General features: G+C 47.5%; 2 protein-coding genes across 2 annotated transcripts; one reads left to right on the plus strand and one right to left on the minus strand.

Moving 5' to 3' along the window:
* LOC143864167 (Pentatricopeptide repeat (PPR-like) superfamily protein) lies at positions 1–2,434 on the minus strand. The gene has a single exon (XM_077375039.1). The coding sequence runs from the start codon at positions 2,316–2,318 to the stop codon at positions 507–509; it is 1,812 nt and encodes a 603-aa protein (XP_077231154.1). The 5' UTR covers positions 2,319–2,434; the 3' UTR covers positions 1–506.
* A 15,880-nt stretch (positions 2,435–18,314) lies between these two features.
* On the plus strand, positions 18,315–22,003 carry LOC143864218 (uncharacterized). The gene is made up of 3 exons (XM_077375110.1): positions 18,315–19,149; positions 19,434–20,228; positions 20,663–22,003. Exons 1-3 carry the CDS (start codon positions 18,604–18,606, stop codon positions 21,287–21,289), a joined length of 1,968 nt encoding a protein of 655 aa, XP_077231225.1. The 5' UTR covers positions 18,315–18,603; the 3' UTR covers positions 21,290–22,003.
* Positions 22,004–24,643: the final 2,640 nt, after the last annotated feature.

A 24,643-nucleotide genomic window follows, 5' to 3' on the forward strand; every position in this document is an offset into this window, starting at 1 on the left:
GAATGAATCATTCTTACCTGCTTTATTGAACAATTAGACAAAACAATGAAAAATCTCCCAAATTCCCGTTGTACATTTAAGGAACTCTAGCAAGAACTGCCTGCAAAGAAGTAGCTAGGGTCTGTTGTCTTAAAGTGTATCTATACTAAAATATGCAGGAAACCCAGAGGCATGCATATATAATTCAAAATACTTACAACAGATCCTCAAGTTGTAACATGTTAATGAGTATTTGTAGATTCTGAACTCACATTGAAAATCTGATCAGTGTCACTTGTTTGGCACGAGCAAATGCTGGTCTCCAATTACAAAGTTATTCGGTCTCCTCAAAATGTTAGGTCTGAAAATGCTACCCAATTGAGCCTTTTAGATACAAGCACCCCAAATTGTGGAGTTGTGGTAATTATCTTCCTTGAAACAATAAAACCAAGATAGGTTCCACTTGTGTAGTCTTTAGGTAAAATTGACAATACGTGCACGCAGCAAGCTTCCCCCAATTTTATAATTCATACAATGTTGGCATCATTTTCCATTTGAGCCATGAATTGCTGCAAGGCAGCATATATTTCATCCTTTGAAGGGTGAACTTGATCTGATACACTGAATACATGCACTTTACTCTTTACTTCAACCCAACTGATGGCTGGTTCTTTTCTCACTTGTCTCTTATTCATCATGTGTCTCACCTTCGCAACATCATCCCACCTCCCATCTGCAGCATATATATTTGAAAGCACCACATAGGCCGAAGGAGATTGGGGCTCCAATTCAATAAGCCGCTCAGCCGCTTTTGTTCCCAACTCTAGATTACCATGAATTCTACATGCTCCAAGCAACGCATACCAAACTCTACCATCGGGTTCACAAGGCATCTTTTCCAGCAAATCAATCACCTCATTAAAACGTCCCGATCGGCCTAGAAGGTCAACTAAGCACGCATAGTGCTCTTGTCCGGGAACAACACCATGATTCCAAGACATGGAATCAAAAATCCCAACTCCTTCATTCACAAGACCTGAATGACTACACGCAGTGAAAATGACAACAAAAGTAATGTCATTTGGATTTACCCCTACTCTTACCATTTCCTCAAACAACTGTATAGCCTCCACCCCACGACCGTGCTGCGCCAAGGCTGCAATCATTGTATTCCATGATACAACATCTTGATTCTTACCCAAACAATCAAAAACCCGCCGAGACGCTTCCAAACTCCCACATTTCGAATACATGTCTATAAGAGTGCTAACAACTATTGTATTTGGATTGAAACGAGTCCTAATCAAATGTGCATGGATTTGTTTACCATGCTTAAGTGAAGCAATGCTAGTGCAAGCAAATAGACAACTACTAAAGGTGAATTGATCTGGTTTAACACCCTCCTTCACCATCTTTGTAAATAGCTCAAGTGCTCTCGGCCCCTGACCTTTCCAAGCATAACCTCCAATCAAGGCAGTCCAAGACACAGCATTCTTCAAAGGCATCTCATCGAACAACCTATGCGCAATTTCTATATCACCACATTTAGCATACCCCGAAACCAAGGTGGTCCAAGATAGCACATCTTTCATAGGCATTTCATCAAACAACTTGTGAGCATTATCAATCCAACCACATTTCGCATAAGCATCAACAAGGGAGCTAGATAGAATCAAATTCGACATAAACCCAACAACCAAAACCTGCCCATGGACCTGCCTAGAAAGACCCAACTCTTTCAACCTCACACACGCCGTCAAAATCCCCGCAAAACTAAACTCATTATACCCAATACCCAACCGACGAAACCGCCTATACAACCCCACAGCCTCCTCACAAAAACCACTCTGCGCCAATCCAATGACCATCGTATTCCAACTCACAACATCCCTCTCAGGCATTCTATCAAACACTCTCCGCGCATAATTAATCATCCCACTCTTAGCATAACCAGCCAAAATTGCATTCCAAGAAAACACATTTCTCACAGGCATTTTATCAAACACCTTCTGGGCTTCCTTATAATCACCACATTTGAAGTACATACTAATAAGTTGGTTTGACAAGAATGTTTTTGGGTGTTTTAGGCCCGTAAGTTTCAAATGGAGGTGGACCCATTTTCCATAGTACAAAGATCTATGGGACCCACATTGTTCTAATAAAAAAGCGAGTGTGTTAGAGTCTAAACGGATCCCACGTTGGGCGAGAAGTTGTAAGGAATTGATGGCTTCTTTGAGTTTGCCCTGAGAGCAGAGATCGAAGATTGATTGAACAAGACAAAGGCGATTGGTTTTTTTGGGGTGGGTTGGGGTGAGATTTTGGGAAGAAAGCTTGGGCATTTCGGGAATAAGAAAATGTGAGGGGTCTTCATCTATGCTCTTATCCGATTCCGGCGAGTTTCTACGAGGGGAATTTCATCATCTCAACGAGGATGAAACTGGGTGCGGACAACCAGAATCGGTAGCACGCTAACAGCCTATTTTACATGGGCTACTTATATTGGCACTACCATGTTTTGATAATTGCACAAATTAAGCTTGTCTTTTTCATATTTCAATCGGCTTCTAAATTTGGAATAAGGATTTAAATGTCGGTTTCAGGTTTTAAAATTTTTCAAAACGAAATACTTTCAAAAAAATTTCCACCGAAATTTCAGTAATTTTCGTGGAAATTTTCATGAAAATTTCATTGATTTCGGTGGAAATCATAAGATTCTGTAGAAATTTTGTAAACAGGGATTTAAAAAAACCAAAATTTCAATGAAATAGCGAAATTTTGTAATTTCGGGATTACATGTTTATGATTTCCACCAAAAGGGATAAAAAAACAAGATTTCGATGAAATTACGGCCCGTTTGGATACCTCGTGCATTTGTATTTTGATTTTGGATTTGAGTTTTGGATACAAAACACATCAATCATCTTCATGATCATGTTTTAAGAGAGAGAGAGGAAAGGAGGGAGGGATGTCTCGCTGCTGCCGTAGTAACGTCGAGGAGCAGCGATGATGAAGTTAGTTGCCACAAATATTGATTTCCAGATAATGTCTCGCAGAAAAGATTTGAAAATCGAAATTTTTTGCACTGTCGTTGCTGATTTGGAAATCTAAGGATTTGATCCAATTCAAAATATAAACTAAATCCAAATCTAAATCTTGTTGGTATCCTCCAAACAGGCCCGAAATTTGAAATTTTGTAATTTCAGGATTACATGTGAATTTCATGTGTGTCCCGGCCGAAATCCAAAATTTTGGCCGTTTTGGCCGAAATTTAAAACCAATAATGTTACCTATAGGGAGATATTTTTTCACCCGTGCAGGATTTTGCGCCCCCATTTTAAAGTGAATTGTGGTAGAGTTTAACGATTTTTTATGTGAAATCAAGTTAAAAAGGGGGCACCTAATCCTACAGGGGGGGTGAAAAAATCATCTCCCTAACCTTTAATTGGCTTATGAGAGCTTTGATAGCTATTTAAATAATAAAAGACAAGGTGGGTTAGTGCAATTGTCAAACATGGTAATGCCAGTTGCTAACATCATTAGCCTCATTTGAAATTTTAGCCCTAAAAGGGATATTTTGGTCGTTAACCTTAAATTACACAGTGTCTCGTTTCGAAAGTATTTTTCTTTTGGCAAGCTTGTAATGCGAACCATCACTTTGCTTTATACCTGTTGAGGGTAAAAATCAGACCCTAATGCTGTACCTACATATGGTACGCCGGTTCAGATGAGACCACCCGGCTAAATCAAAAGACAAATGACTCCTCCGATGGACAGCCCACGGAGGAAAGACCCACATTCCTCCCCAAGTGGAAGCCTTCCAAGGTACATGACTTTACCTCCCAAAAAGACCGCATAATGTCTTGTCACTATCCAGCTCTACCACACCGTATCTCCCTCTCCCAAGTAAACACATTTCAGGTGTGTGTATCCGCCCTAACATACAGTGTTCTCTTGCCTATCGTCCATTCAATGCCACTTTCCTGTTACCTCGGTCTGACTTGAGTGTCGAAGGATTCTCCAGAGTTCCGACTTCGAGTGGTCTTAATCTTTTGTTTGTGAGCACAGGTCACAGGTCACCAACCGTCCTGCCGTCGGAATCAGATAGAAGGCGGGGCCAACACATCAGACTGTTCGCACTCACCCACAGATCTAACCATCATCAATACTTTTTAATCACTTGTCAAAAGCCATTACAATTCTCAAAAAGCTATCAACAACCATTAAATACATGTAAAACAAGCTGGTTCGTCCCCACAATCAAAACATGATTCGCACAGATATCACTGCCCTTCTATTATTATGGCATAATTTTATTTAAAAAAAACTCCAACCCATCCCCTTACATTTTGGTAGAATAACATAGGGGATTGATATATGCGCCCCTTTGTTTTTACTTGGGACAACCCCCTAGTGTATTTAATCTTTTTTTTTTGGTAGTTAAGTTGGGATTGACCCACCCGACCTACCTCAAGGTTGAAGGCCAAAAGCATTTACCGTTGAGCTAGAGGCTTGATCCGATCCTAGTGTACTTAACTATTTATGATTATGACCGATCTTTTACACTATAGGGGGCTGTCCCAAGTGAAAAAAGGGGTGTATATATCATTTCCCATACAAATGTATAATAAATTTGCCTAATGCAAAACATGTGGATGCCATTAAAAAATCATAATAAAAAATAACAAATCCTAACCAAAAAAGATTAGTGTTCACCTCCTCTCCGTCGTGAGAAATCAGCCCACTCACTTTACACCTGAGATTAAAAAAACCAATTTTCAGTTAGACTAATCTAAGAGGGATGAAATGGGGGTTATCAAGTCTCTAAGAGGGGGTTATCAACCCCCTAAATGGGGTTATCAAACTCTCAAAACGGGGTTATCGACCCTCTGTAACAATTTTTCAAAAGTGTGTCCCCCGTTGGCAATTCTTGTATTTTGACGTCCCCCCCCATTGGCAATTTTTTCCTTTTTTATATAAAATAGGCAAACACCGTATGGTACACCTTTCTTAGAAGAGCTCATTTACCGATTCATATAATGCATTTTGGGAGTTGGTAGGAAAATGGGAACCCGTTTTGCTAAAAAAAGACTGATTCATAGTTTTACAATACATGGTGATAGGGTCCGGACTCAGCACTGAGGGAATCCGGACTCAGCAATTTGGACTCAGCAATCCGGACTCGGCACTGAGGGATCCGAACTCAGCATCCAATTAGCTTCTGGCACGTGGCCCTCACAAGGACCGTTGGAAGGCCAACACCTGTCTCCCCTAGGTGTGGCACCTGGACCAATCAGGGACCTCCACCTGCCCTCCTTAGGCATGAGACCTGGTCCATACAGGGGCCACCACCTGTCTCACCACTACCACCTGTCTTAGACAGGTGGCTCAGAATCACTATAAATAGCCTTCACTTGTTCTAAGGTGAGGGTCCTGAAAATCTGAGAACCAAAACTCAAAAGCTTTTGCTCTGACATTGCTCTACACTCCTGCTCATACTGACTTGAGTGTCGAAGCACCCGTCCGGAGTATCACTCCGGGTTGGTCCTCTGACCCTTTTCTTTCTTGTCTGTACTTTGTGCAGCGCAGGACTCAACCAGCTATTCAGCCGTGGCTCGTTAGCCTGGACCACCCAGTCCTACCATAACCTGTTACCGATTTTAGGCCTAACAGATTTGGCGCCATCCGTGGGACCCCGCAACAAAAAGCTGTTCGAAAATCTCACCCAGATAAAAATGGTAGGACAGACCGGCAAGCGAGCACCTCCGACTTCTCGGGCTACCCGGGCTACGGCCCCCCGTGAAGGACGAAGTGAGCGTCTGGCCTCACAAGTGGAGGTCGGGGCGGCCGTGGAGCGGACTTCGCCCCACTCGGACCGTTCAGACCCCACCCCGACCCCGAGGGAGATGAGGGCCCTTTTTCAGGAAATGACCGCTGTAGTTGCGCAGTTCAGGAATGCGGCTCCCGCACTCCAGCAACACCCCGTCGAGGTTTCTCGACCTGTTCAGAGGGGAGAAAGCTCCCGCAGAGAACGCGCGTCTCCACCCCGCGACCAAACTCGTCACTCCACTCGAAGAAACAACCACTCGCGGGACAGGAGCGTGCGTCCTGAGCCTCGTCGACAGCATCACCGGTCACGATCTCCCTCCGTGCAGAAGCGGGGCAGCAAGAGAGACCCTATGCACGGAGAGGGATCGCGGCACCGGCGAAGGAGTCCCCTCAGTCAGTCCGGATCCGCAAGGAGCCCATCAGCCGTAAGAAGTAGACCTGCCCGTCTGGCCGAACAGAGGGATGATCCGATGTTGCTAAGAATCCAGAAGATCGATAACAGAATCGAGGAGCTGGCTAGAGATCATGGCCGCCCTGCTTCAAGGATCTTTAGTAGCAATCCCCCTTTCACAGATCGGGTACTCGGTGCGGCAGTCCCCTTGGGCTTCAAGATCCCGCAGATCCCGCAGTATGATGGGACCACCGACCCCGTGGATCATCTGCAGACCTTCAGGACCACGATGCTTCTCCACGGGGCGTCGGACGGGTTCCTTTGCAGGGCACTCCCCACCACATTAACCGGAGCCGCAAGAGATTGGTACTCACGGCTCAAGCCCAAGTCCGTTGACAATTTCGACGACTTCGGGGACGACTTGGCCCGGCATTTCATGAGCAGCAGAAGGCCTCGAAAGACGACGGCTTCACTGATGGCCCTGAGGCAGGAAGACGGTGAGGCCTTAAAAGCGTTCGTTGGCCGGTTCAACAGGGAGGCCCTTCAGGTACCCAACCTGGATCCCTCCGCGGCAACGAATGCTCTTCTGGCCGGAGCCCGGTCCACCGACTTCCGAAGAGCAGTCGCCCGGCGAAATCCGCAGTCCTTGGCAGATCTGATGACCGGGGCGGAAGAATACATCTCCGTCGAGGAGACTCTCGCTGCCCTGGATTCCGTCAGCAAGAGAAGACCAGAGGAGAAGAACCCCGCCAAGCAGCGTAGGGATGACAGACCTCAGAGGAAGGAGAGCAGTCCGTCCCGGAAGGAAAGGAGCTCCCCCCGGCCTCGAAAGGAGAGTAGCCCCCCGACGAGGGAGCGCTACACGCCCCTCACCGCGTCTAGGGCTCAAATTTTGGCAGCCATCCGGAAAGAAGACTTCATCCGGTGGCCGAAGAAGCAGACGTCGGAGGCAGGCACCCAAGACATGTCCAGGTATTGCCGGTTCCATAAGAGCCACGGCCACGACACCAACGCCTGCATTCATCTCAAGGAGGAAATCGAGCAGCTGATAAGCAGAGGGTACCTCGGGAGGTACTTAAAAAATAACGACAATAGAAGGGAGCGCCAGGACAACCCGAGACCCAGAGACAGAAGTCCTCGAGACGCCCAACCCCTGGGCGACCGCATCCAGGCTCCAGCCCCGGCCGTTCTCCCTCCTCAGGTACCTCAACCTCAACTCCAACCTCATGGTGTCATTGGTACCATTTCAGGAGGGCCGACCGCGGGAGGGACCTCTTCATCGGCCCGCAGAACCTATGCCCGGCAGGTCAACGCCGTCCATGCCTGCAGCAAGAGGGCCGAGCCAGAAAATGAGATATCCTTTTCGGAGGCAGATCTGGACGGTCTGATCCTCCCGCACGATGATGCCCTGGTCGTCACAATGCTAGTGGCGAACTGGGAAATGAAGAAGATCTTGGTCGACAACGGGAGCTCCGCCGACATCCTCTACTACCACGCCTTCGAACAGATGATGATCGGAGCTGACCGTCTGAAGCCGGCCAACTCAGATCTGTTCGGATTCTCGGGAGAAGTTGTCAAGGTCGAAGGGCAGATTGAGCTTCCAGTTCTGATCGGGGAGCCGCCCTGCCAGTCCTTTGCAATGGTGACCTTCCTGGTGGTTAAGGCCAAGTCGGCCTATAACGCCATTCTAGGACGCCCCGGCCAGAACCTCCTCCGAGCGATTCCCTCCGCTTATCACCAGAAGATGAAGTTCATTACGCCAGGAGGCGTAGGTGAAGTCAGAGGGGATCAGCCCCAATCAAGACAATGCTATGCGGCAGCACTGAGAGGGAAGAATGCGTCTGAGTCTCTTCCAATCGAGCTGTACGATCTGAGAGACGAAGCGCAGATCACAGTCAACCAGCCCGCAGAGGACCTCATCTCCATTCAATTGAACATCGATGATGAGCAGAGGGTTGTCCAGATCGGCTCTGCCCTGCCAGAGGCCGCGCAGCAGGATCTCGCTCAATTCCTCAGGGCCAATGCAGATGTCTTTGCCTGGACTCCTTCAGACATGCCCGGCATTGACCCGTCGATTAGCACCCACGAGCTCGGTGTCGATCAGACCTGCAAGCCCGTGAAGCAGAAGCGTAGACACTTTGCACCGGAGAGACGGAGAGCCATCAGAGAAGAGGTGGAGAGGCTTTTGAAGGCCGATTTCATTCGTGAGATCCAGTATCCGGACTGGCTCGCGAATGTGGTAATGGTAAAAAAGTCCAACGGGAAGTGGAGGACCTGTATAGACTTCACAGACCTGAACAAGGCCTGCCCAAAAGACAGCTACCCACTTCCAAAAATAGACCAGCTCATTGACGCTACAGCAGGTCACGAGCTGCTCAGTTTCATGGATGCTTTCTCGGGATACAATCAAATCAGAATGTACGAGTCTGACATCCCGAAGACATCATTCGTTACCGACCAGGGGACGTATTGCTATCGGGTGATGCCTTTCGGACTGAAGAATGCGGGAGCCACTTACCAGCGTCTCGTCAACAAGCTGTTCAGAAATCAGATTGGCCGGAACATGGAGGTCTACGTTGATGATATGCTAGTGAAGAGCAGAAGTGCTTCCAACCACGTCTCCGACCTCGAAGAGGCCTTCCAAGTCTTGAGGGAACACAACATGAAGCTTAATCCGACCAAATGTACATTTGGCGTCGGAGCGGGCAAGTTCCTGGGCTTCATGGTAAGCCAGAGAGGAATAGAGGCGAACCCGGAGAAGATCAAGGCGGTAATGGAGCTGACTCCTCCGAGCACTATCAGAGAAGTACAGCGGCTGACCGGGCTGGTGGCAGCTCTGGGGCGGTTTATCTCAAAATCCGCCGAGAGATGCCTCCCTTTCTTCAATGCGATCAGAGGTATAAAAACCGCGCCCTGGACTCCGGAATGTCAAGCAGCGTTCGAGGAGCTGAAGCAGTATTTGTCCTCCCCACCCTTGTTGTCCACGCCGGAGCCAGGAGAAGAGCTGATTCTGTACCTCTCAGCGGGACCCTTGGCGGTTGCAGCAGTACTGATCAAAGAAGAATCTAATCAGCAAAAGCCGATCTACTATGTTAGTAAGGTCCTCCATGATGCTGAGACCAGATATCAGAGAGTAGAGAAGCTCGTGTGCGCCCTCATTACGGCGGCCCGGAAGCTAAGGCCGTACTTCCAGGCGCACACAATCAAAGTCCTAACAGGACAGCCTCTCAGACAGATCCTCCACCGGCCAGACACTTCGGGCCGGCTTGTCAAGTGGGCCGTGGAGCTCAGTGAGTTTGATATCAAGTTCCTACCCAGGCCGGCGATCAAAGCTCAGATCCTCGCTGACTTCATAGCCGAGTGCACAGTTCCGGACCCAGACCCCGGGCTAGTAGCAGTTCCATCTCCAGAAGCAGAGCTGGCCGTGCCAGATCCCCGGGTCGTTTCCAGAGCATCACCGCCCCCCGGGCCTGAGACCGTCATCTCGCACCCAGTTTTTGATGAAGAGCCGCTTTGGGAAGTTTACGTGGACGGGTCATCGAACAAGACAGGGTGTGGTGCAGGGCTAGTTCTCACTGGACCAGAGGACTTCGTCCTGAACTATACCTTGAGGTTCGGTTTCCGTGCGTCCAATAATGAAGCAGAATACGAAGCGCTCATCGCCGGGATGAATCTTGCTGTGCAGACCCGTGCTCAGAGGCTAAAGGCGTACTGCGATTCGCAGCTCGTCGTCTGTCAGATCCAGGGAGTGTATGAAGCCCGTGAAGAGCGAATGATCAAGTACCTGGGGAGGGTTCGCAGTCTTGCCGTTCATTTCAAGAGCTTTGAGGTCGTCAGAATCCCCCGAGCAGAGAATGTAAAGGCAGATGTGCTATCAAAGCTCGCAGCCTCAGGTTACACCGCCCTCAGGGAAATTCGCATGGAGTTCCTGAAGAGGTCCAGTATCGACGCCCAGTCCGTCGTGGTGATGCAGATTGACGATGAACCGTGCTGGATGGATGAGATAATCAGGTATCTGCGCAGCGGAGAGCTCCCGGGAGAGAGAAAGGAAGCCCGTAAGGTCATGCAGAGGGCAGCGAGGTTTTCACTGGATGGCGAGACTCTATACAAGAGGTCGTATACCCTCCCGTATCTGAAGTGTCTTCGCCCCAGTGATGCCTTGTTAGCCCTGCAGGAAACCCATGAAGGAATCTGTGGAGAGCACCTCGGGGGCAAGGCCCTGGCCATTAAAATCCTCCTGAGAGGTCTGTACTGGCCTACGCTGAGGAAGGACGCGCTGAGCCTTGTGAAAAAGTGTGAGAAGTGCCAGAAGTTCTCTCCAGCCGTCCACCAGCCACCCGTTCCGATGGCCCCGATCATCAGTCCTCTTCCCTTCGCAGTATGGGGGATGGATATTCTGGGCCCCTTTCCGCCGGCCTCAGGAGGCCGTGAGTTCGTCGTTGTTGCCATTGATTATTTCACCAAGTGGGTGGAAGCAGAGCCTCTGGCCAAGATCACAGAGCAGAATGTACAGAACTTCTTCTGGAAATCGGTGGTGTGCAGGTTCGGGATCCCCCGGGTCCTCATAACGGACAATGGCAAGCAGTTCGACTCGAGGAATTTCCGAAAGTTTTGTTCTGACCTGCACATAGAGCAAAGATTCACATCTGTGGCACATCCTCAGACGAATGGGCAAACAGAGGTGACGAACAGGACCCTCTTGCAGGGGATAAAGAAGAGACTGGATGGCAAGGCCGGGCGTTGGGCAGACGAACTGTATCATGTGCTCTGGGCGTATCGGACTACTCCGCGTACGGCCACAGGCGAGTCGCCTTTTAATCTCTCCTTCGGAACAGAAGCAGTGATCCCGGTTGACATCGGCGTCCCCTCCCCAAGGATCGTCCATTTCAGTGAGCAGCTCAACGGGGACGGACTCCGTGCCAACCTTGACTTGCTTGAAGAAGTCCGTGAGGAATCTCAGATCAGGTCGGCGGCCTATAAGCAGAAAGTATCCAGATATCATGACGTCAAGATCCGACCAAGAGAATTCCGCGCTGGCCACCTAGTCCTGAGGAAAGCCTCCGTTTCCCAGCCAAGAAGCGTGGGCAAGCTCTCTCCGACCTGGGAAGGACCATACCGAGTCAAGGAAGTCATCCGCCCAGGAAGCTATCGGTTAGAGTCCCTCGACGAACAGATGCTGCCACATGCTTGGAATTCTAGAAATCTTCGGATCTACTATCAGTAATTTTGTTTGCCTTCATAGGCTTGTAAAGAACTGCTGTAATCATCCACATTCTGCAATGAATAAAATAAGTTTCCCAAATAATTGTCTCTCTTTGAGTAACTCATTTAGCCATCAGTATATAGCAGCAGTGGTGCACTCCGGCTCATCCTAGTGGCTTGGAGATCAGTTCCAGCCAGGACGCCCGCAGTGGAAACCACCTTCAAATATTTCCTAAGTGTTTGAGCACCAAGCTTCCAGCTCGGCTCTCGCAGACTTAGGACGAGCAGCAGTGGTGCACTCCGGCTCATCCTAGCGGCTTGGAGATCAGTTCCAGCCAGGACGCCCGCAGTGGAAACCACCTTCAAATATTTCCTAAGTGTTTGAGCACCAAGCTTCCAGCTCGGCTCTCGCAGACTTAGGACGAGCAGCAGTGGTGCACTCCGGCTCATCCTAGTGGCTTGGAGATCAGTTCCAGCCAGGACGCCCGCAGTGGAAACCACCTTCAAATATTTCCTAAGTGTTTGAGCACCAAGCTTCCAGCTCGGCTCTCGCAGACTTAGGACGAGCAGCAGTGGTGCACTCCGGCTCATCCTAGTGGATTGGAGATCAGTTCCAGCCAGGACGCCCGCAGTGGAAACCACCTTCAAATATTTCCTAAGTGTTTGAGCACCAAGCTTCCAGCTCGGCTCTCGCAGACTTAGGACGAGCAGCAGTGGTGCACTCCGGCTCATCCTAGTGGCTTGGAGATCAGTTCCAGCCAGGACGCCCGCAGTGGAAACCACCTTCAAATATTTCCTAAGTGTTTGAGCACCAAGCTTCCAGCTCGGCTCTCGAAGACTTAGGACGAGCAGCAGTGGTGCACTCCGGCTCATCCTAGTGGCTTGGAGATCAGTTCCAGCCAGGACGCCCGCAGTGGAAACCACCTTCAAATATTTCCTAAGTGTTTGAGTACCAAGCTTCCAGCTCGGCTCTCGCAGACTTAGGACGAGCAGCAGTGGTGCACTCCGGCTCGTCCTAGTGGCTTGGAGATCAGTTCCAGCCAGGATGCCCGTGGTGGAAACCAACTTCAAATATTCCCAGCACGGTTCTCGATGAAGCACAGAAATAATACGCGTACAAAAAAATAAGGATGCTGTACAGACAGTTTAACAAAAAATGTATTTGTATTCAGTATTCATATTTACATTACAAAATTGCTCTCTTCGCCGAGCTGGCTTACAAAGAATAGGCGTTACCAACTGTGCAAACAAAAAAGAAAGAAGGCTGCTGCTCAGGCCTCCTCGTCGGCCACCACCTCGGTGACGACCCCTTCGGGAGTGAGGGCTGCGAGCTCGCCACCCTCCGCCGAGGAGACGGCGGCCACAGTCACCCCCGCATCCACCTCAATAGGCCGGGAGGAGTCCGGTTCGTCTTCCTCCTCATCTTCCTCGTCCTCTGGAGGTGCATACGGGACGGTTAGCGCGTCCAAGGAGATGCCGGGGTGAATCCTCTTCACCTGCTCGGAGCAGAGAAGGAAACCCGCCCTGTAGGCCTGGAGGCCTAAGTCGAAGTGCTGGGCATCCTTCCTCTCCTCAGTTTCCTTCACGGCCGCCTCCACGGCCGCCTTTTCCTTCCTTCCGGCCCTCTCAGCCGCACTCAGGAGATCCTGCACGGCCTGGTTTTTGACCCTCTGCAGCTCGTCCTGTAAGCTGTTGAGCTCGGCCTCTTTGATCTGGACGGCTTCATTCAGCTCGCCGTTCTCCTTCTGGACCTGGGCCTTTTCGGACTCGATCCTTGTGATCGTCTCAGAGAAGAGATATCGCTTCTTGGCCATATCCCTTGAGTACACCTGGAGTTGATAGAGGGCGGAGCTGATTGCCGCTTCACAGGTCTCCGGCACCTCTTTTTCGACCGCTAGCCGGTCGCGGGCGAGGACACCCTTGTACATCAACTCTGCGGCCACCCGGGTATCCCCCAGGCCGGTGTCCATTTTCTGCACGGCCCAGTTCGGGCGGAAGACGTTGTCGCCTCCAACCGTTGCCGTAGCCGGCATACCCAGTACTGCCCCGCCGTGCTTTGACCCCGTCGCCGCTCCGGACTTGGAGCTCTGACCCGTGGTGTCTGCCCGGCTAGATAGGGCAAGCTTATGCGTCGCCCGGCTGCTTTTAAGAGGCTTAGCCAGCGCGACCATCGGCGGGGTCGACTCCGGCACCTTCCTCTTCTTGCCCTTTGGTTGGGGCTGCTCCTGCGCTGGAGACGCGCCCGAAGACTGCTTGATTCTGTCCAAAAGGGACATCTGCTTCACCATTTCTGCAAAAGAGAACGGAGCGCAGTCAGCAATATGAAAGTTAAAAAATACTTCAGAAAAATAAATGCTATCCTATAGTGTCTACGTACGTGCCGGCGTCGCACGGCTGACCCCGAGTGCGACCAGCTCGGCCTCCTCTTCGAACTCTGAGCAGTGAACTGGACCTCGCTTGAGCTCTTCTTTGATCAGAGCGAAGGTCATATGGTCATAGTCTTCGAGAGCTGGTTTTTTACTAAGGCGGCGAGTGTCTGGCGTTCTCCATTGTAATGAGAACGGCCACTGCGAGCCCGGCGCGGTGTCCTTTACATAGAAGAACCTGTTCTTCCATGTGTGAATGGAAGAAGGTATCCCAGTGATCATTTTCATTTCGGGCCTCTGGCTAATATAGATCCAGCCGCCGTCCTTATGCCTCTTCAGGTGCGCACACATCCTGAAGACGGGCACGGTGGGGTTCCTACGGAGCCGGACTTCAAGAAGGTACAAGAAGCCGATCAGTGTCCTCCAAGAGTTCGGGACGACCTGTGTAACTGCCAGCCCGTAGTAATTCAGTGCATCCGCAAAGAAGGGGTGGAAGGGGAGCCTAAGCCCGGCCCGGAAGGCCTCCTCATACACGCAGAGGTCTGCGCTATCGTTGCTGGCCCGATCCCCTTCGACAGCCGCCCTCAGAATGTACCGGCTAGGAATACAGTATTTGTCCCTGACGATCTGAAGCCTGTTCGGCCACAGATGGTTCACCTCGTATAGGGCCCCGATGTTATACTGCGGGTTGGCTTCCATCTGTGCCTCCGCTATCACCTCGACTGGCATGCGCGACGATTGAGGGACTGCCGCTTCGACGTCCTCATCATCGTCGCTGGTTTCTACCCGGTCCGGTCCGTCCCCACAGGCCGGGATTGTGTCTAAGTCCACACTCATTTCCTCACCGCTCTCCTCGTCTATTATGATCACTAGCTCTTCGCCCTCAACACCGGCCTCCACTATAGGTGAGGCCGGAACCGCTCTCTCTGATGCCTCGGACCCCGATGCGGTACTGGTCGAACCGGACTCCCTTGAACTGGAGTCCGTCTCCGAACTAGTGCTAGACATAAAAAGCAAAAAAAGAAAGAAAGGCTAAAAGCTAAAAAAGATTACCGAACTGGAGTGTTGGACGAGGACCTCCGGGCTCACTGATCCGAAGCGGGCAGAAAACTTGAGCAGCCGAACAGAAGAGGAGGAGAGTAAAAGATGAAAAGTAAGAAATGAAGAGTAAACTCCTGTATTTATAGAGAAGCTGGGAAGAGCGGGAAAAATCCCGCCCATTTCCGCCAGCCGGAGTGCGCCACGTCGCCTTCCGCATTAAATGCGCCGCTCGCATTAAATGCGCCGCTCGCATTAAATGCGCCGCCTGCATTAAATACAAGGCACAGGTCCCAAAGCGCCAGAAGACAAAAGACCTGTCCGGCTGTCCGGACAGGAAATGGGACATTCGAAAGACAAAGACCTGTCCGGCTCTCCGGACAGGATATGGGGCATTCGAAAGACAAAGACCTGTCCGGCTGTCCGGACTGGATATGGCGCGTTCGCTAGACGACAAAAGCGCTAGACGACAAAAGACCTGTCCGGCTGTCCGGACTGGATATGGCGCGTTCGCTAGACGACAAAAGCGCTAGACGACAAAAGACCTGTCCGGCTGTCCGGACTGGATATGGCGCGTTCGCTAGACGACAAAAGCGCTAGACGACAAAGACCTGTCCGGCTGTCCGGACTGGATATGGCGCGTTCGCTAGACGACAAAAGCGCTAGACGACAAAAGACCTGTCCGGCTGTCCGGATTGGATATGGCGCGTTCGCTAGACGACAAAAGCGCTAGACGACAAAAGCCTGTCCGGCTGTCCGGACTGGATATGGCGCGTTCGCTAGACGACAAAAGCGCTAGACGACAAAAGACCTGTCCGGCTGTCCGGACTGGATATGGCGCGTTCGCTAGACGACAAAAGCGCTAGACGACAAAGACCTGTCCGGCTGTCCGGACTGGATATGGCGCGTTCGCTAGACGACAAAAGCGCTAGACGACAAAAGCCTGTCCGGCTGTCCGGACTGGATATGGCGCGTTCGCTAGACGACAAAAGCGCTAGACGACAAAAGACCTGTCCGGCTGTCCGGACTGGATATGGCGCGTTCGCTAGACGACAAAAGCGCTAGACGACAAAAGACCTGTCCGGCTGTCCGGACTGGATATGGCGCGTTCGCTAGACGACAAAAGCGCTAGACGACAAAAGACCTGTCCGGCTGTCCGGACAGGATGATTCAAGACGACAAAAGACCTGTCCGGCTGTCCGGACAGGATGATTCAAGACGACAAAAGACCTGTCCGGCTGTCCGGACAGGATGATTCGAGAGGACAAAGACCTGTCCGGCTGTCCGGACAGGATAATTCAAAAGACAAGAGACCTGTCCGGTTGTCCGGACAGGATATGGCGCGTTCGCTAGGCGACAAAAGCGCTAGGCGACAAAAGACCTGTCCGGCTGTCCGGACAGGATGATTCCAGAGGATAAAAGACCTGTCCGGCTGTCCGGACAGGATAATTCAAAAGACAAGAGACCTGTCCGGCTGTCCGGACAGAATATGGCGCGTTCGCTAGACGACAAAAGCGCTAGACGACAAAAAGTTTCACCAGCAAAGACCTGCCCGGCTGGCCGTTCACAGCCTTAGCCGAGCAGGACCCCATGACTTCCTGAACCAAGGACGTTCAGGACCCCTGGCCGCCCAGGCCCCTGGTCAAAAATTCAGCCATGCTGGATAGTCAAATGCCTTCTGCCCGGCCGTACCCCTTCAGGCTAAACGCCAAGGCCAGGCCAGGGCGCCAGGAATCTCCTGTCCAGCCACTGTTTCTCTTAGCTGAGTCTGAGCCCGGCCTCAGCTGCCTGGAGGTTTTAAGGCTGGCCCAACGCTGTCTTTACCTTCTCTTTGCTTCTTCTAGCCACTTTCGTGGCTTGAAGAACCAGGGGGCAACTGATAGGGTCCGGACTCAGCACTGAGGGAATCCGGACTCAGCAATTTGGACTCAGCAATCCGGACTCGGCACTGAGGGATCCGAACTCAGCATCCAATTAGCTTCTGGCACGTGGCCCTCACAAGGACCGTTGGAAGGCCAACACCTGTCTCCCCTAGGTGTGGCACCTGGACCAATCAGGGACCTCCACCTGCCCTCCTTAGGCATGAGACCTGGTCCATACAGGGGCCACCACCTGTCTCACCACTACCACCTGTCTTAGACAGGTGGCTCAGAATCACTATAAATAGCCTTCACTTGTTCTAAGGTGAGGGTCCTGAAAATCTGAGAACCAAAACTCAAAAGCTTTTGCTCTGACATTGCTCTACACTCCTGCTCATACTGACTTGAGTGTCGAAGCACCCGTCCGGAGTATCACTCCGGGTTGGTCCTCTGACCCTTTTCTTTCTTGTCTGTACTTTGTGCAGCGCAGGACTCAACCAGCTATTCAGCCGTGGCTCGTTAGCCTGGACCACCCAGTCCTACCATAACCTGTTACCGATTTTAGGCCTAACACATGGGGAAGATGTTAAGAAGGAGAACCTTGTTTGGTTGGGGTGAAATATGGCTTTCATCGAAAATGACAAAAATAGCCTTAGTTTAAGGATAAATTTTCAAGGTAATACCTACAATTATCCTTTTTATTTTCAGAATGGATCTCCATTTTGAAAGTATTTTCCTAAATTTTTTTAAGATAGAGATTTTATATGGTGCTGAACTTGAAGTCAGGGGAGCACCAAATTTTTTAAGATGCTGTTGTTGGATCAAATATCAAAGGAGTAGCACTGGACTTCATGCTCGGGCACCTTATAAAATTTCTTTATGACAAACCCATAGTTGTGCGAGCACTAAGTTTCTATCGGAGGGAGTAAAGTGACTTCCCCCCTTTCGTTTCTTTTTGAATAGTGAGGATTTATTGAGCATAGTTTTAAAACTCCCTTGGGTTATTGTGGATTCTCCGGAGTCGACTTTCCTTTCTCTTGGCTGTTTTCCGTGTTTTGCCCTACACAGAGTTACTAAAAACTCTTTTGGCTCTCATGAGTTATGACTGCGTCAACCGAGTACTCAGCTATTCCAATCACGTTATTAACAAAATAAAAAAGCCTCTAATTAGCTGGTACAGGGCTACACCTAAGCAAAAGCTAAGTCAATTCAATCTTATCTATTCTTTCATGAAGCTATTTATTTGATCGCAGGCATTTTTGGAACACTTCTAACAGAGCAAGGAATAGTCGATTTTTTTTTTTTGGTAGGTAAGCTGGGGTTAGGCAGGACCCCGACCAGATATATTAAACAACTTCTAACAGAGCAAGGAATAGTCGATTTTGAAAGTCAAGTCAAGTCAAAATTTACATGAAAATGCTTTGCAGTCTACGCATGTAGAAATGATTTGACAATCCTAACCTTTGAATTGGCCACATATTTTTAACGTGGGATTTGCATTTTGTCAAATAGTTGAGTTCTCAACTGAGTCAACTCGTCAAACTGAGTCATAGAAGATTCTGCATGAATTTTTAATTTTTTTTTCTATGTTTTATCAGAACAAGTCGTGGAATAAGAGAGAAGAAAAGAAAACGCGTTTGACCTTGTAAAACACGTCGACTCTACAGAGAGAAATAAATTTTTTAAGCCTACTAAAAGCCACCTTCCCCAAGTTCCCCTTCCCGTAATCTCAGGACATAGAAACAAACAACAGGATCCATAAGAAAAATTACAGAGAGAAATTATAGAAAGGATTTCATCAAACACACCCACAATAAATTTTTCATTCTCCCAGTGTTCTTCCTCTTTTTCAGATCTAAAACATTCTTTCTTCTCTATCTCTCCTCGGGTTTTTACTTATGTGATGGCTTTTTAGTGTGTATTTGTGCTTATTCTAGTACTCATGGCGGACATTGTAAAACAGATATTAGCAAAGCCGATCCATATAGCAGATCAAGTAACAAAATTAGCGGATGAAGCCCAATCCTTCAAGCAAGAATGCGCGGAGCTCAAATCAAAAACCGAAAAACTTGGAACTCTCCTACGTCAAGCCGCCCGGGCTTCGTCCGGGCTCTACGAACGCCCGGCCCGGAGGATCATCGATGACACCGAACAAGTACTTGATAAAGCCTTAGCTCTCATCACAAAATGCCGAACCCATGGCCTCATGAAGCGCGTTTTTACTATAATTCCCGCCGCCTCCTTCAAAAAAATGTCTTACCAGTTGGAAAATTCTATTGGGGACTTCTCTTGGCTCCTCCGAGTCTCCGCCACCGGAGACGAACGAGAGGACGGGTGCCTCGGCCTCCCCCCAATTGCATCTAATGAACCCATCCTCGGCCTAATTTGGGAACAGATCGCGACCCTTCACACGGGAAATTTCGAGGAAAAATCAGATGCCGCGGCTTCTCTTGTTTCATATGCTGGCGATAATGATCGGTACGGGAAGGTAATGTAATATAACCTCTTCTTGTGTTTAGTTTATTGAATCATATGCTTATGATTTGATCACGCAATCTTATGTGATGGTTTTTTAGTGTGTATTTGTGTTTGATTTCTTGAATAGTATGCTTATGATATGATTACGCGAAGGGAATGTAATATCCTTTTCTTGTGTTTAATTTCTTGAATAGTATGTATGCTTATGATTTGATCACGCGAAGGTAATGTAATCTCTTCTTGTGCTTAATTTTTTGAATAGTATGCTTATGATTCACAATCTTGGTTTAACAGGTGATTATTGAAGAAGGAGGTGTGGGGCCTCTTCTTAGATTGGTTAAGGAAGGCAATTTGGAAGGACAGGAGAACGCCGCGCGAGCGATCGGGCTTTTGGGTCATGATCCAGAGAGCGTGGAACCGATGATTCTCGCCGGGGTCTGCTCGGTTTTTGCAAATATTCTCAAAGATGGGCCCATGAAGGTACAATCTGTTGTTGCTTGGGCTATTTCTGAACTCGCGGGGAATCACCCCAAATGCCAAGATCATTTTGCTCAGAACAATATAATTCGCCTTCTTGTGAGCCATCTCGCTTTCGAGACAATCCAAGAACATAGCAAATACGCGGTGAGTGGTAACAAAGCCTTGTCTGTTGATTCAGTTGTTCTTGCCAAGATCAACAATACCAAAACAAACAACTATCATAAGGAAGAAGAGAAGCAATTTCAGAGCAATTTCCTTCATCCAATTGACAATCACACACAAACCCAAATATATTCTGTCATCAAAACCACTATGGAGATGAAAGCCCAATCTGAAAAAAACAAACTGCCCATCAAAACTGGTAACAACTATAGCGGCGCCCACACTAACACAACCCATAATCACAAGCTACAACAAAAGACAAATTCCCAATCCGGCGCCGGAAAGGGAAGGGAATTCGAAGATCCGGCAACCAAGGCGACAATGAAGGCCATGGCGGCGAAAGCCCTTCAAAAGCTTGCGAAAGGGAATTCCTCCATATGCCGGAGCATCACCGAATCCAGAGCTCTACTCTGCTTCGCCGTCCTCCTTGAGAAAGGCGACCACGAGGTAATGTGAAACAACCCATTACTCCAAAAGCTTAAGTTGTTAAGAGTTGGTGCTATTTAGTCATTTATACTTCAACACTCTCCTTCCTCGTGCAGTCCCTCTTTTTTTGGGTTGGCCATACACGTGGCACATGTGACCCTCTTTTTAAGTTGGCCTTAAAGGAGTTATTGGGTTTTGAACCCTGGACCTGCCGTGAGGCACTAGCTTTGATACCATGTGAAACAACTAATTCCTTCAAAAGCTTAGGCGCAGTTCATTTAAGATTATGACAACTGATTGTGAGTGCTAGACCGATTGTTGGAATGGACTCAAATTTAAACGTAATTTTGAGTCCAATAATATGTTTGAGACTCACAATCGGTTGGCATAATCTTAAACGAACAAAGTTTTGAGCTGTTATAGTTGGTGTTATTTAATCATGCATAATTCAACAGGTACGGTACTATTCGGCCATGGCGTTAATGGAAATCGCCGGAGTTGCCGAGAAAGACCCTGAATTGAGACGGTCGGCATTCAAGCCCAATTCCCCAGCGGCCAAAGCTGTTGTGGATCAGTTATTGAAGATCATCGAGAACTCCGAATCCAATCTTCTCATCCCCTGCATCAAGGCAATTGGGTGCTTAGCTAGGACGTTCCGTGCCACAGAGACAAGAATCATCAGTCCTCTAGTTCGATTACTTGAGGAAAAAGATAGTGAAATTTCAGGGGAAATCTCTAGAGAGGCGGCAATTGCTCTTACAAAGTTTGCCTGTACAGATAATTATCTTCATGGTGATCATTCAAAGGCAATCATAAACGCGGGAGGTGTGAAACACCTAGTCCAACTCGTATATTTCAGCGAACAGATTACTCAGATTGCTTCATTGATTCTCCTTTGCTTCATTGCTTTACATGTACCTGACAGTGAAGCACTAGCTTATGCTGAAGTCCTTACAGTATTTCAGTGGGCTTGGAAGCAGGGATTCATGGTACAAGATCCCGACGTTGATGCATTGTTACCAGAAGCGAAAAGTAGGTTGGAGCTGTATCAATCCAGAGGTTCAAGGGGATTCCATAAATGAGTTGGAATTTTTTTTTTCTTAGTTCAAAATTCGAAATCCTTTCCTCAATTTTTCTTATTGGACTGTACATACCATAGTTTCAAAACTCCCCCACATCATCATAGAGTCTCCTGAGTCGAGTCCCTTTTACGTTGGTCACGTTCTTGTTTTAGCCCGCATTTTGCCCTACAGAGTCAATCAAAACTCTTGGGAGTCTCCCGAGTTATGACAGCATCAACCGAGTACTGAGTCATGTCAGCCTAGTGCTTGTTTGTGTCAAGTCGAGTAGGAATTGCTTGTGACACGTTCTGACTAGCATCCATGTTTTGAAACATTGGTACATAGAGTTACTGTTTGATTTTGATTGCTTACAGCGTAAGAGAGTGAAAGAGAGACCCCACCACCCATATACCTGTCTATGTATTGTCCTTTCTTTGTTTCTTCATTTTCTTTTTCCTTCGTTGAATGTGTTTCTCTCTTGTCTGTTGCTTTTTCCATTGTTTTTGTTGTGTTAGGTTAGATTAGATGGGTGCTCTGTTTAATTCAAGTGTATAAATACCATTCTTTTCTCTTTGGAGTGTCATTTCACCTGTTTGTTTTGTTGGAAAGTCGCAATCTGTGTTTTCTTTTTTGCTTTTGGAAAAAAATGATATGGGTTCTAAATGGTAGACATAAATCTTCATGTAAAAGGGTTTTGTTCAAAAGATGATGAGAACTTTGGGATGAATTTCTACAGGCAGAGAGTGTAGCCATGGGTCCAAAACCCATGGTCTTGGATGTTCATGTTCCCAAGCTTCAAAGTAATAAAAAAATGTGTGTGGGGAAAGGATGGAAGCCCCTGGAACTCACTAGGTGGGGCCAGGGATATGTGTCCCTGCCCAAATATCACATTGATCGGATGGCCAGGATTATCCTATCAATTGATAGGATGGTTGAATCGTTGCCTAATCGGTGTATAGCCTAACAAATGAGTTGTTCAAATCATGGTACAAGCACCATGTGCATGTACCAAAGCAAATCCTAGTGGACTCCTAATCATAATCAGGAATCAAAGGAGTTTTGATTGACTTTGTAGGGCAAAATGCAGATTCGGACTAGAACAACGTTACCAAGGTCTAAAAGGGAGTCAAAACCGGCGAGTCAACTCTGACACTTGGTTTTTTTTTGAAACTATGGGTCAGTATTTGATGGTCCAAAGTGCTAAATCGTAGATTCATAATCAGATTCATCTCCACCATGTACATGCATATGAGTTTGGCCATTGATCTGGAGCAGCCACCTAGTTAGGGGTGTCAATAGATCCCATTCAGATGGGATCTACCTATGTCCGGGTTATAGTCCATTTCAAATCAGACAGTACATCGGAGTGTCCTAGCTCTTACCTTTACTGTACGTAGTTAGAATTTTGTCAATTCAATTCTTTGTCTTGACTGTAACCAATCTAAACTTCTAAATAAGTAAAATAATACTTGCAAAGGAAAAATGATTTTGATTAAGGACTTTATACGATGAAAAGATAACAAATACTTTTCATGTACAATATGTAGGTTATTTTTGTACATTAGCATCCTCCAATCAGATCTATGACACCCCAACAGATTCTGTAGCTCTCTGTCTTGGGTCTGATCTAGCATGATATGTATCTGAATCGTGTCCGACGACTTAGATGTTGTGACTAAATCCTGTCCAATTAAGTTAAAAACCTTCGAATCCATAGAACTGACTGGGACCATTTACATCCCTACACGTAGTGGGCCCTACTGATTGGGTCCATTGACACCCTACACACAGATTCTCTGGTGAAGAAGGCATAGTTGTAATGTTGTTGTTAAAAGGTGTTCCAAGAGTTTTTCAGCCACAATTACTGAGAAAACAAAAAGTTATATTCTTACTGAATGACAAAAACAAGGCAAGCACTTTCATTGACGTGGTCTGATTGCATACAGACATCAACCATCTGTTGTTGCCATTGAATTCAAAGGGCAGATAAAAGAAAAACTCCACTAGGTGGGGGAAAGATTCGTCTATATATCTTACTATAGAAAATCACCACAAAAGCATTAAGAATATGTTTCTTGCTTATTTTATGCCATTCTGCTACGTGGGTGCAAGCTCAAAAGTGAAGATGAGAATAATAATAAATCGATGTAAGTAGAATGGGAAGAAATTTAAGGAATCTTTTGAAAAAAATGAGGTTTCTTTAATGAAATGGACCACCCCAGTTGGTAACTCACCCAATCTCCATGGTGCAGATGGTCTGATTATGGTGGTTGAAACTTGAAACTGTTCATCCAACTAGCCCTTCTTGGATATGCAGTACTGCAAAATTGTGCTGACCCAAACAATTTGTCAAAAGAAAATAACAAATGGTTCAGATTCAAAGCTGATAGGATCATCTAGATGGTGCAAAATTTTGCATTACAGGCCATGGATGACAGTTCACGATCGGAGTAGGGAGGCTACACGAGGGGAGGAGATTGGATCATTGTACCATTTCATATTTTAATTTGCTCAGATATATGATAAATGTAAAATAAATGGAAAATCTTAGGCAATGTTGAACGATTTATTGACCGTGTTAATCGAGTCAGGTGGAGTCAAAACCAGAATAATTCGATGATATGTGTAATTGGTGCTTCATAAGGCCAATAGTGGTTTGAAGTGTTAATAGAGAGGTGGAGATGCCAATAAGGTGGTTGCCATACATTATGGAGATTTTAGGTTTTTAAGTTTTGTTTCCACATGATTTAAGGAACAGTCTTCTCTTAGTTCAATAACGATTAGTAGGTTGGGATTTTTTATTGGTTTTTCTAATTAGACTAGGGTAGGTTTCTTAGCTTCAAGTGGTGTGGGATGGAATCCCACACCACTTGTGGGATGGACCTTTAAGTGGCCATGTGACCACCACTTGTAGTATTTAAAACTAAAACAAAACAGTTACAAGGAAAGAGAAAAGGAAGAACAAGAGGGAAAGAAAAAAAAAATACAAGGATTGTTTGCTTTTGTTTTTGTTCTTGGGACTCAAAACCTAGGGGCATGAAGCATTCTTCTTGAAAAAATTTACCATTATTTTGAATCCTCTTGATGCATGGAGATAGTGTGAGAATTTGGTTTCTCCAACTTGAAGACCATAATGTAATTTGTGATGAGAAATTGGAATTTGTTGTTCCTATGAAGGCAACTCTTGTATTCCTCAAATTTCTTGTATTCCTCAAGTTTTGGGCAAATACTGTAGAGAGACTTTGTATTACCCATTTTAATTAGTGGAGATTTCCGTCGGATTCTTCCTTCCTCTTCATTGGAGGGTTTTCCATGTATATCTTTGTGTTCCTATGTGTGATTTCTCTCTTGGTGTTTGAATAATTTGTTAGGAAA

Source organism: Tasmannia lanceolata, unplaced genomic scaffold, assembly GCF_043159265.1.
Source record: "Tasmannia lanceolata isolate RefF3 unplaced genomic scaffold, GAP_Taslan_0.1 ptg000048l, whole genome shotgun sequence".
Lineage (NCBI taxonomy): Eukaryota > Viridiplantae > Streptophyta > Magnoliopsida > Canellales > Winteraceae > Tasmannia > Tasmannia lanceolata.

Bases quoted from the DNA above. Each gene is read 5' to 3' on its own strand.
- LOC143864167 (XM_077375039.1), bottom strand. From the start codon at position 2,318: ATGCCCAAGCTTTCTTCCCAAAATCTCACCCCAACCCACCCCAAAAAA.
- LOC143864218 (XM_077375110.1), top strand. From the start codon at position 18,604: ATGGCGGACATTGTAAAACAGATATTAGCAAAGCCGATCCATATAGCA. The intron at 19,150-19,433 runs GTAATGTAATAT...TTGGTTTAACAG, and splicing joins ATAATGATCGGTACGGGAAG to GTGATTATTGAAGAAGGAGG. The intron at 20,229-20,662 runs GTAATGTGAAAC...ATAATTCAACAG, and splicing joins TTGAGAAAGGCGACCACGAG to GTACGGTACTATTCGGCCAT.